This window comes from Sus scrofa, chromosome 8 (assembly GCF_054392235.1).
Source record: "Sus scrofa isolate SSC_HxYL_T2T_F1_AM1 chromosome 8, Sscrofa_HxYL_maternal_Yorkshire_Landrace_v2.0, whole genome shotgun sequence".
In the NCBI taxonomy this organism is placed as follows: Eukaryota; Metazoa; Chordata; class Mammalia; order Artiodactyla; family Suidae; genus Sus; species Sus scrofa.
This window is the reverse complement of record NC_139390.1, coordinates 28,816,359-28,828,977: the sequence shown is the minus strand read 5'-3', so window position 1 is coordinate 28,828,977 and position 12,619 is coordinate 28,816,359. Positions and strand designations below refer to the sequence as shown.

The 12,619-nt window shown below is 43.0% G+C and overlaps 2 protein-coding genes across 3 annotated transcripts in view; one reads left to right on the top strand and one right to left on the bottom strand.

The window, feature by feature from the left end:
- NWD2 (NACHT and WD repeat domain containing 2) overlaps positions 1-12,619 on the bottom strand; it is a 204,325-nt gene that overhangs the window by 107,725 nt on the left and 83,981 nt on the right. The gene's annotated exons all lie outside the window — the stretch shown is intronic.
- LOC146400381 (uncharacterized) overlaps positions 1-12,619 on the top strand; it is a 164,571-nt gene that overhangs the window by 116,621 nt on the left and 35,331 nt on the right. The window contains exons 3-5 of the mRNA XM_084971729.1: positions 8,946-9,148; positions 9,858-10,034; positions 12,495-12,557. Coding sequence (XP_084827855.1) covers positions 8,946-8,964 — 19 coding nt within the window. The 3' untranslated portion in view covers positions 8,965-9,148; positions 9,858-10,034; positions 12,495-12,557. The remainder of the gene's footprint in view (positions 1-8,945; positions 9,149-9,857; positions 10,035-12,494; positions 12,558-12,619) is intronic.

Genomic DNA, 12,619 nt, shown 5'->3' with positions numbered 1-12,619 from the left:
AGATATTATCATTGGTCATCAGGGGGCTTCAAACCAAAACTACAATGATATAACACTTCACACCCATTAAGATGGCTATAATCAAAAACATTGATAACAATGAGCATTATTTTTTTTGTTTTTTGTCTTGTTAGGACTGCACCTCTGGCACATGGAAGTTTCCAGTGCCTGGGGTTGAATCAGAGCTGTAGCCTACATCACAGCCACAACAATGCCAGATCCACACCACACCTGCAACCTACACCACAGGTCATGGCAACTCTGGATCCTTAACTTACTGAGGCCAGAGATCCAACCCAAGTCCCCATGGCTACTAGTCAGTTTCATTACCACTGAGCCATGATGGGAACTCCAGAATTACACCTTAATGACACTTTGCACTTCTAGTTCATTCTGTGATTTTCTACAGGTGTTACATTTCCTACTCATAGAATTAAGAGCAAGAAGAGAATATGTTCAAATCAAGCACCTAGTATATTAACAGCTAAATAACAAGATCTAACTAAATAAGTGTGGGACCAAATGACCAGGGTCAAAGTCAAACAAGGCTTTCACTTACATTTTTAAATAAAAGCCTAAGTGTCACATGGTTTATTTACCACCTATAGGGGTCCATTATAATAGTTTTCAATCTATTATTTCCTTAGTTTGGCCACCACTGCCTTCATTCAGGCCTTTATAACTCCCTGCATCCTTACTTTATCAGCTTTGTTTATTCTCTTATGTCCAGCTTTTCTCCCTTAAATTGTTCTTTCTCAAATGTCTTTATGAGAAGAAAATGATGAAAAATAAAATCAAGCAACCATGAAGACAAGGAGGAAATAAACAGATGAAACATCTAGCTTATGCAACACAAAACATCATTATGGGCAAGCAGAAATGCCATAAAGCCACATGATCAATAACTGGCAAGAAGTGGCTGGAACCGAAAGTGCTCAACAAGACAAGATTTATTAGATACTTAAAAAAATTAGGTTTAGCTTTTGGCCTAATGTCCAGGCACTGCAGACACTGGAATCTAATGTACTATTTATTGGAATATTACCTCGCTGACAGCACATTTTATGTGCCTTTACTTATTTCATCATTAAGTATAAAAGCTTGGGAAAATAATTTGATTTTATCTTTTTTCACTTAAAAACCATCTAATTTGTTTAAAAATATTAGGGAAGCTAATTTATCATGCTCATTATAACATGCTGGCTTGGTCTGAAAACCAAAGACCAGCAAATAAAAGCCCTAAGAAATTTTACCACTTGAAGTCAGTCCTAATCATTTAAATACCAAGATTACTGAACAAACAATAAAGTAACCTGTAAGAAATAACTTTATGCTTTACCAAAACAGAAAAAAAGATCAAATTTCAGTTCATCATGGCTTCATATGATTTTTTTCAGAAAGAGCCTTTGATTTTACTTTCCAAAATATTTTCCTTCTCAATATTCCCATGTCATATGACCCTATATGAATGCAAAAAAAAAAAAAAAAAAAGACAATATGACTGATTTTGCTTTTGAACAGACATGGTACTGAAGTGAAGGCTGTTCCCCAAATTTATTTCCATGGGAGGCTATACACTCCGCCCAATGATTGTGCCACCACCCAGAGCATTTCCTCTGTAGGAGTGATCTCATTTTGTATTGCAAAAACTCTTGTCACCTTATAGTTGGGAGTTTGTTTTTATTAAAATGGTATTTCTCTAGCCCTGCTTGTCTTTACGTTGATAAGACATGGCTTTGAAAAGATGTTAGGTCTTTAAAAACAATCAAATCTATTCTTAAAAGAGGTCAGCATCTTCCACCACTAAAATTTTTCAAAAAGAACACAGAGTAGGTTCAGAAAGTTTTGAACAGGGACAACACTTTTTTTTTTTTTTTTTTTTTTTTGTCTTTTTGCTATTTCTTTGGGCCGCTCCTGCAGCATATGGAGGTTCCCAGGCTAGGGGTTGAATTGGAGCTGTAGCCACTGGCCTACGCCAGAGCCACAGCAACGCAGGATCCGAGCCGCGTCTGCAACCTACACCACAGCTCACGGCAACGCCGGATTGTTAACCCACTGAGCAAGGGCAGGGACCGAACCCAAAACCTCATGGTTCCTAGTCGGATTCGTTAACCACTGCGCCATGATGGGAACTCCAGGGACAACATTATTGTGCTACGGCTGTCACTTTCAAGGTCAATACAGAGTTGAAGACAGCACTCATTTGAATGTAGTTGAGTGGTTGTGTCCTGGTACTAGAATGTTCATGGAATGGGGGAGGTAAGCAGAGCAGTCTTAAACCTCAGACTGGGTTTGTCAGATACTGTTTTCCAGTGGTAAGTTAATGTTTGTAGATATGGTCATTCTCGCTTTGGTTCAAATGACTTTCTCTAGGTGCATGGGACACAGAAAAACAAGCAAAAAACCCTCTTGAGGTCCACGTCATCCACAACCATAGTTTTACTGGAACTACTACAAATACTGACAACTTTGGGTACTGGCAGTTATTCTCTTGGTCAGGAGATACTCATCCAGGATATATGGGAACATGACTAAGAGACATTTCTGGGAAAAGCAGGTCCTAAATCAAGCCCAGGAAGAATTGGCTGGCCCCAGTGGTCACACTCAATCACCAGAAAGAAAGAGAGGGCCCAACAGTGTGAGGTGGGATAATGCTTCATAAAAAAATCCTCATAAAGTCGACCAGCTGCTCAGACCTGATGCCTCTCTGTCTTGGGAGATTCAGCCTCTGGACAGACCTGACAGTTGTTATATAATATCTTACTGTACAGCACAGGGAATTATGTCCAATCTCTTGGGTTAGAACATATGGTAGGTAGTAGGAGAAAAAGAATGTGTATATGTACGACTGGGTCACTGCTGTACAGCAGAAATTGAAGGAACACTGTAAATCAACTATATATTTTAATAAAAAATTAAGGAAAATTATAATGTGGTAAAGAACTAAAACCTTGGAATTCCCATTGTAGGCTTATCAGGTTAAGAAACTGACATAGTGTCCATGAGGACGTGGGTTTGATCCCTGGCCTTGCTCAGTGGGTTAAGGATCTGGCATTGCTTCAAGCTATGGAACTGGCTGCAGATGCAGCTTGGATCTGGTGTGGCTGTGGTATAGGCTGCAGTTGCAGCTCTAATTCGACCTCTAGCCTGGGAACTTCCATGTGTTGCAGGTGCAGCCTTAAAAGAAAAAAACAAAACAACAAAAAACAAAACCATTAACTAAGGTAGGACCTCAGACTATTCAGGCTTACTGAACCTGCAGACAGAACATACCAGGAGTTGTTGGAGGCCGAAAAGAGGCTGCAAGTCAGGAGCCACTGTGCATCTGTGTTGAGCCAGGGCTTGAGAAACTCATGGCATAAAGGAAGCTTAGCCAGGCTGCAACTAGGTACCAACTTCCTTTAGGGGCAGGACACCTGATCGCAAATAGCATGCTGAGCGAAAAACCCAATGCTGTCTTTTTATTTTTATTTATTTATTTTTGTCTTTTTGTTTGCTTGGGCCGCTCCCGTGGCATATGGAGGTTCCCAGGCTAGGGGTTGAATCAGAGCTGTAGCCACTGGCCTATGCCAGAGCCACAGCAACGCGGGATCCGAGCCGCGTCTGCAACCTACACCACAGCTCACGGCAACGCCGGATTGTTAACCCACTGAGCAAGGGCAGGGACCGAACCCACAACCTCATGGTTCCTAGTTGGATTCGTTAACCACTGCGCCACAACGGGAACTCCCCAATGCTGTCTTTGTTCCTGTCTGTGGGATTTCAGTACCCACTGCATGGGAGTGGCTTTCTGAGTGTGCCTGTCACTCTATCACTTACTGCGGCTTCCCAAATTGCCTCCTTACTTCTGTCCTTGCTCCTTCTGATCCATTCACTACATTCCAGGCAGGGGGATTTTTTTTCTTATAAGATGCAAATTTGATTGCCATAGCTAAGATTTCTTTTCATTCTTACCAGATACTACATAGGGTAACTTATTTACTCCTTCACCTTAGGAGTAGACAGAAATTATGATCCCTATTTTATAAAGGAAAGTGCTTGAAATCAACAAAAGTAGCAGAGGTGGGATTTGAACCTGGGCTGTTAAACACTATTTTACAGTGCTTTCCATACTTCAGTTTCTATCAGCAGAAGGCGGTGTCTAGAACCTGTAACCTGATTTCTGAGCTCCTCCGTGACTGACTCCCAGCCTAACTCTACAACTTCAACTCACACCATGTTTTCTTCAGGGGTCACACGCCAACTGTATGTCTACTCCTCACATGTGTTTGTACAACATGGGTACATGAGAATATATATGTATATATTTACATATATATAAGTATACATGTATTTACATACCTACACATATCTATATATATACCTTTACATATCTATATAAATTTTGGTGAAGGTATGAAGATAAGAGGCTTTTTGGTGCAGTAACTAAGAGCACAGAAACTGGGGTAAACCTGCATGGGTCCCAATTCTGACTCTGCCCTTCATTAGCTATGGAAACCCTAGCGGTTATTTACCTCTACATTTCTGAGGTCCTCATCTAATAAAATGGAGAAGATAGAATTTACTGCCTAGGCTCATAGCAAAGATTAAACAAGTTAATGTATGCACGGCCCCTTAGAGCAGGTGCCTAGCAGGCAGTGAAGAACTACATGATGTTAAAGGTTCCTTGGAGTTCCCGTCATGGTGCAGTGGTTAACGAATCTGACTAGGAACCATGAGGTTTCGGGTTCAATCCCTGGCCTTGTTCAGTGGTTAAGGATCCGGCGTTGCCGTGAACTGTGGTGTGGGTTGCAGACGCGGTATCCCGAGTTGCTGTGGCTCTGGGTGTAGGCCAGTGGCTACAGCTCCGATTCAACCCCTAGCCTGGGAACCTCCATATGCCGTGGGAGTGGCTCAAGAAAAGGCAAAAAGACAAAAAATAAAAATGAAAAAAAAGGTTCCTTCTGAGATTTACTTATGACAATATGTTCCTTCTGCCTGAAGTATCCCTCTTTGTACCCTGGCATCTCCGTTTACCCATCCTTCAGCATTCAGCATAGACATGTTTCTCAGCAGTCCTCCTGATGCCTCGAGGTTTGATGAGGTCCCCATCACACTTGCCTACTTGCTATACTTCCTCAGTGGCAAGTGTCACCCCGGTCACTGCTGTTGATGACTGTATTCTCTGTGAGATGGGAAACTCCGAGAGGGTAGGGACTATGTTCGTTTTCAACACGAAGGCATCCACTGCACTCACAACTCGGCCTGATACAGAGCAGAGGCTCAGTAAATTGCTTGGGGATCAATGAGTAAAGCCCATGGGACCAAGCACCTTAACCTGCCCTGGGGACCTAGGTAGACATCAGTGAGGAAGACAGACAGGAGTCTGGCCCTGAAGGATTCATGCCTCGGAGACTGTTCCTCAGAGAGGGGAAGGGGCACTTCTAGGTAGAACGGCACTGCAAAGACAGACAGGTGACATGGCCTGCCCATACAGAGATGGTACAGTCACAGCAGGATAATTTGGGGAGCAGAAGGGAAACAAGATCAGGTTGAAGAAACACTCTGCTTTATGGATGAGAAAACTGGGCTGAAGTTACTTTTTCAATAGTTTATCATAACTGTTGACAAAAAGCCCTCTTAAATGAGGGCTCTTTTAACTGTGCAATGATTTGTTACAAAGTCTCCGCTGCCTCCTATGAGAAATACAAAATGAGGATGGAAAGAAATAGCTGCATTGTATTCAGAATTTACGAAGGAGTTCATGGTGACCGGATCCAACTGGGACACTTACATGTCACCTGCAAAGGGGGATCTCTCATTCTGTTTATTGAGGGACTAATTTTTTGTGTGATTTTTAAGTTCAGGGGCAGCTGACAGCCACAATTTAGCAGAGTTAAATGTTAGGCAAAGGATAGCTCTTCCAGTAAATTCTGGAGTATCCCACAGTGCCACTGCTCGATTATAAGATTGCCTATGTGTACAAAGTAAAGGAGTAATAATAATAATGTCTCAGCAAGTCAGGCCTGAGAATTCCAGAAAAGCTACTGCATGCTGCAGAAATGTTGAGCCAGTACTTACAATTCAACTGGAGCGAGGAAGGTCAATGATGACATAAGGCTTTCCCTCCCTTTTATCTTCTCTATTCATCTTCCTTCTCCTTTTTATAAACTGGCTTATGGATGGGAGAAGAATGATGTAATATGCTTATGAGACTTACACAGAATATTAACTTGGCAAGACCTTTCTGGGCTCTGATGGACAGAACTGAAATGCGACGTGAGCTAGATAAATTGAAGTGTTGGCCTGAGTGAAAGGGTGTGTGATTCAATGAGGGGAGATGCATTTCACTTGAGAAAGAGGCACATATTTGATTAACAGAAAATGGAAAAGGAGTGATGAGTTGACAATGTGGAGAGGAGACCAAGGGCATCACAACATGGCCTGTCAGTTATGAAGCCAGGGATGTATTCTGGAAACTCAGAAGGAAAAATGCATTTTGAGATTCCTGAGCAGGCAGATGGGTGGGAGGAAAACCTGTGTACAGAGGAGACCAGCCTCCACAGAACAGGAGGGCAGATGTGGTAGAGAAAGAAGAGGTAGACACAACTGATGATGGACCTTCAGCGTGAGCCTAAGTAATTGCTCAGTTCAGTACTTAGTGGTGAGGGCAAGCTAATATAAGATACACGATTTCACCTGACCTACAACCTACAACGTGGATGTGCACAGAGAATGTAGCTTCGTTATTCTGTCTTGGGGCTCCTGCCTAAGTCTCTATTCTCTCATTATCAGGTAAGATGAGCTTCTGGTTCTAGCCAGTTTAAACCTAAGCTTAAACGGATGTTTCCAAGGATCTGATTAAGTACTTATTCTCTCTTGAATCAAGATACCGACACTCTCAAAAGCCTGCAGCTTCCTCACCCCTTCCTTCTTTTCCTACAATGATGTCTGGGTGGCCTCAAAGCCAAGGGGAAAATTGGACTTCTAGGGCCCAGTCCCCAGGTGATGCCCGCTGCCTGCCTGGTTGCTGGCATCAGATCTGGGCTTGGGGCAGTGGTACCCCAGGGATCGGCCTTTCCCTCTTAGGATCCCAGAGCCTGGTGTTGCTCTGCAGGCAGCCCAGGCTATCCTTCCCCGCTGTGGATGAGAAGTCCCAGGCCTTGGGCCCACAGTCCCTCTGGTTTTTTCACCCCAGGCCTTTTGTGAGGTCCCCTCTCCCTGTCATGGACACTAACAGTGGCTCTTAACACAGATGAAACACAGTAACTGGGGACAGCTTGGGAAGCTAAGCCTCCAGGTGTCTTGCTCCCAGGGCCACAGCCCAGGTCTTTTGGCAGAGGGGTGAGGGTTGTGAGGCGATCTCCTTCCAGAGCCCTAACAGAGAGCAGAGGCAAGCTGCTCTCGGTGTTGACTATTCACTCCTGTTTCCACTTATCTCACCCACCTCAGCTCTTCTGAAGAAGAACTCAGAGAAAGCAGATGGTGAGGCAAGTCTACTGAACTCTGCCCTTCTCTGTCTGATTCCATCATTTCCCTAGAAACCACATCGGGTGGGTCCTGGCTCTGCCTCATTAACAAGCTGGGCCCTCTTCTTTACCTGTTAGACCTCCAGGGCCACCATCCTAGGTACTGATTGATAGGCTAAAGAAATGATTCAAGGAATTTAGAGAAGTCTCCTCTCAAGTTCATAGTGTGATCTCCCAAGTTTTTGTCTTGCTGCATAATCCTTTCTTGTGTGCAAGATAATATTTCTGAAATATTCTTCTATTCCTTCTGTACCAGATATGAAGGACCACTCAGACAGATGTCTTGATCAAAGGTCTTTTACCTACTCAGAAAGGCAAAAGAAAAATGCACATGAATAATTTCATTATACTCGGTTCTTGATCAGGAGTAAGACTTAAAGGCGAAAGAATGAAATGAGCACTGATTGTCTTCCACATGACAGGCATGATGTATTATCTCACTGAATTCTCACAGCAGTCCTGGAAGATAAATTCTGTCCCAGTAATTTTACAGAACGGTCAACTGTGTGTTAAAGAAGTAAAAGCAATTTGCCCAGAGTCACAGGATTGGTAATTTACAAACCCAGAATTTGAATCTTAGTGCTTGTAACAGAAAAACTTATGCTGCTTTCACTATACCCCACAAATTACATAATTTGTTGCATTTTATTGACTCTACTATATCACCAATAATAGGCTGCTCCAATATTGTATATTCCACTAAGAAAGAAACACACAACCATGACACACCATTTATTTTTTTAGGACAGATCCTGATTTCTGAGATGTAAAAATGTGAAAAAAAAAAAACCATGTGCATTTTAGCATGAATGAAATCTGGTAGGTATGGTTTAAAGATGACCTGAATGGCTGTGTACAGTCTGAACCAAAACAAAAACCCTGGGTAAGGAAAGATGAGGAAAACGTTGCCACAGTCACTCAGCTATCAAGAAACAGATGCGTGAGTAAAGAACAGAGCCTTGTGAAATTGGAAGGCAAAGCGAACTTCTAAGAAACACTGTGGCAGGTGAATCAACAGGAACAGTACATTGTAAAGGGTGAAGAATGTATTATGAGCCAAGATTTTAAAGTCTGGAAGATTGGGAAATAGTAGCAATTGAGAAAGTGGGTTCCATTTAGACATTTTAGCATTCAAAAAATAGAATTATCTTCACGTACTCCAGAGAAGAGACAGCTGGAGATGCTGATATGGGGCTCACTCACACACAGGCACCAGCTTGAGAAGATGAATAATTAGGGTCTAGGGATGGGAAAAAAAAACAAACAAAAAAAAAAACCAAAAAAAACCAAACTAGTGAAGCAGTCTGGCCCTGCCCTGCCAAAGGAAACAGGAAGAGATGAAACCTTAAGCGAAGAAGAGGGGGATAAATTCTAGACCGAAATGGCCTCAGGAGGCACTTCACCAGTCATAAGCCTCTGTTCCTCTGTTGCTTTCAGGTGGTACCAGTGTCACTGAGAGATTGAAAGCAGCTTTGATGAGATCCTCCTGCTGGCTGGAGCTGCGGGCCTTACTCCCACTTCCCTGACAGGGTGAAGACAAAGTGCTGGGCCAAGACAGAAGTTCCTGCTCTGAGACCAAGCTGTCACACTTAAAGCAAGGGCTTATCAAGGCATTTTTAAAAAGCTCTATGTTGCAAAAGGTAGCAAATTGCATCCACCAAGACAAGGACTGTTCATCTAATATTGAGAAATAAACTTTCTTTGAAATCAAGACAGGCAGGTGACAGAAAGGCTTAAGTTTTAAGACAGCAGGCAGATGAACTGTTTGACCATAACTCTTAGGCTGTTGCCTAAGACAACACCACCCCCTGAAAGGAGCTGAGGGCAGGGATGGGCAGTGAGGCACTCTGTGCTCTGGGAAATCTGGCAGAATTGGCCTTCAGATAGATATTTTCAGAAGAAAATTTTTATGAGTCTGGATTTTTGCATCTTTTCATACTTAGAAAATTGCTAAAACCATATCTGTTCTTTGTGACGAGCAGCAACCTTCTACCAAGAGGTGAGTTTGGTTGCAGGTACTCACCCCCGCCTGCCACACCTCAGCCACACATACTGACCTCCCCCTTCTTACTCCTCAGAACAATTTTTCAGAGCTCAGAGAGGCTGTCTCCCAGGCTGTAATCCTCAGTAAGACACCAAAATAAACGTGACTCACAGCTTTTACATTGTGGATTTGTTTGTTTTCAGCTGACACTGCTAAGGCAATGGCCAAAAGTGATCAAATAAAAAGTTACTAATTTGACTAGTGAAAAATTATTTTCTTAGTCATTATCTGGATTTTAACACGTAGAAATGAGTTTTCATTCTCATCACAGCTTCTCTAATTAAGTCTCTTATCACTTGCCTCAGGATGCCTGGCAGTCACACTCTCATCTCTGCTGGCATGGCCTCACCCTGATGCCACTCCCATCTAGAACTTCAGAGTCCAGCACAGGAGCCGCCAGCCACACATGGCTCTTGGGCACTGGCCAGTCAGAATCAGGATGGGCTGTGAGTGGAAAACACACACTGGACTTTGAAGACTTGGTATGAAAAAAAAATGTAAAATACCTCACTCATAATTTTTATATTGATTACATGTTTGAATATTATTTTATTTTTTGTCTTTTTTTTTTTTTTTGCCATTTCTTGGGCCGCTCCTGCAGCAAATGAGGTTCCCCAGGCTAGGGTTTCAATTGGAGCTGTAGCCACCGGCCTACACCATAGCTCACAGCAACACTGGATCCTTAACCCACTGAGCTAGGCCAGGGATTGAACCCTCAACCTCATCGTTCCCAGTAGGACTCGTTAACCACTGAGCCACAATGGGAACTCCCTGAATACTATTTTAAAAATTGAAGTAGCGTTGTGTTTAGGTGTACAACAAAACGATTCAGTTATATATATTTTTTCATATTTTCTAATATGTTATTACAAGATACTGACTATAGTTCCCTTTGCTATATAGTAGGTCATTGTTGTTTATCTATTAAAATCTGTTTCCTTCTAGTTTTTAAAATGCAGTTAGTATGGAGTTCCTGTCATGGCTCGGTGGTTAACAAACCCAACTAAGATCCATGAGGATGCAGGTTCGATCCCTGGCCTCTCTCAGTGGGTTAAGGTGGTGTGGTGTAGGTTGGCAGCTAGAGCTCCAATTCGACACCTAGCCTGGGAACTTCCATGTGCTGCAGGTGTGGCCCTAAAAAGTAAAATAAAATAAAATGTGGTTAATAGAAATTTAATTGCATTTGTGGCTTGTATCTGTGACTCACATTATACGTCTTTTGCATAGCACTGGTCTAAACTCTCAGCTTCTGGGCCTTATTCATTTACTTTAATCAGCCAACATTTATTATGTATATAATATGAGCCAGGAACTCTAAAAAAGGCTGGTAATAGTAAGATATGAATAATAAGACTTCTGACCTCTCTGCGATCCCACTTAGCAGGGGAAGGACATTTTAAAAGTAATAAACAATATATCAAATGCTATTAAAGATTAGGAATAATGTACTATGGAATCTTAAAAGAAGCAAGTTCACCATTTCTTAAAGAATAAGTAGAACATTTTCTAGTCACTGGCATGGTGGACAATTTAGGAGCTCCCCACACAGAGGGCAGGGGGGTATGAAGACTCAGGGAGAGGGAAGAACCTGTTTGGGGAGTCCGGTGTAGATTAGAGAGGCCAAGACAAGCTGCCTCTGGGGGAGGGGACAGACAGGACCTCAGTGGCAGATGGGGGTGGAAAAAGGGAACCTCGCATGCCCTGCCAAGTGCAGATGTACCTTGTAGATAAGAGATTTGTACTTCAGAGATACCACTGCAGCAGTATGATGGAGGGTGGGTAGAGGGATTGATGTTGGGGAGGAGGAGAGAGAGATGAAGGCAGACAGACCAGCAGGACATCTATTGCATTAATGAAGACGATGGTAATACAAACTTGAGAAAACAGGACAGGTTTCAGAAATACTTAAGAAGGTAGGATCTGTGGGTCATTGGGATTTACTGGGCATAAAAGGTGAAGAAAAAGGAACAAGCTTATGAACCTTGGTGACTAACGATGAGGTGAGAGAAATACTAGATGCTCACTAAAAATGTTCAAAGTCGGAAGTATCCTTAAAGAATGACAACTGAGTTGAGTGGCTGGACTTAAATGAAAATTGCAGAGTTCCCGTCGTGGCTCAGTGGTTAATGAATCCGACTAGGAACCATGACGTTGCGGGTTCGATCCCTGGCCTTGCTCAGTGGGTTAAGGATCTGGTGTTGCCGTGAGCTGTGGTGTAGGCTGCAGATGCTGCTCCGATCCTGCATTGCTGTGGCTGTGGTTTGGGCTGGCGGCTACAGCTCCCATTGGACCCCTAGCCTGGGAACCTCCATATACCGTGAGAGTGGCCCAAGAAAATGGCAAAAAGACCAAAAAACCCCCCAAAACAAAAAACCAAAAAAAAAAAAAAATAAAAAAAAGAAAATTGCTTCCCAAAGGGAGCAGATGCTAAGTGCCCATGTCAGTCAAGTACCCGCTTTAGGGGTTCCTGTTCGGGGTACGAGTGGGGTGGGACGGATAGCTAAGAGTTCAAGGAGTAGAAGGGGGATATTTGGGAATCAGAAAAGACTTCTTCGAAAGCTAGGCCTTGAGCTAAATTGTGAAGGGCAGATGGTAGAGGAGAAGGGCTATTTCTGATAAGAGGGGAGAACTGAAATAGATACAGCGCATGAGATTTTAAAGCCAAGAATAAGGAATCAGCAAGATGTGCGGCAAGGATGGCCTGACTGGTGTGGAGGGTTGATGTTGCGAAGAATGGCAGAGGACGCTGGAGAGACGGCTGGGATCATATTGCAAAGGGACCCCACAGGCAGCAGGGAGCCATGACAAGATTTTAAGCAAAGGAACAGACAACATGACATGAAGTGCGGTTACTCTAGGAAAAACCCCATTAGAAGGATGGTGTAGGCAGTTCGGCTTGACATACTTTTACTAAACCCAGTAAATGTCAAATATTCTTCCAGGCCCTGGAGACTTCAAAATAAGAGAGAACTCATCTCTTCCTCAAGACTTGCAACCTCCTGAGGGTAAGCTGAGAACAAGATAAGTTAGGATCCTCTTAGTTCATCTAACGTTTTTGAAGCAGTGG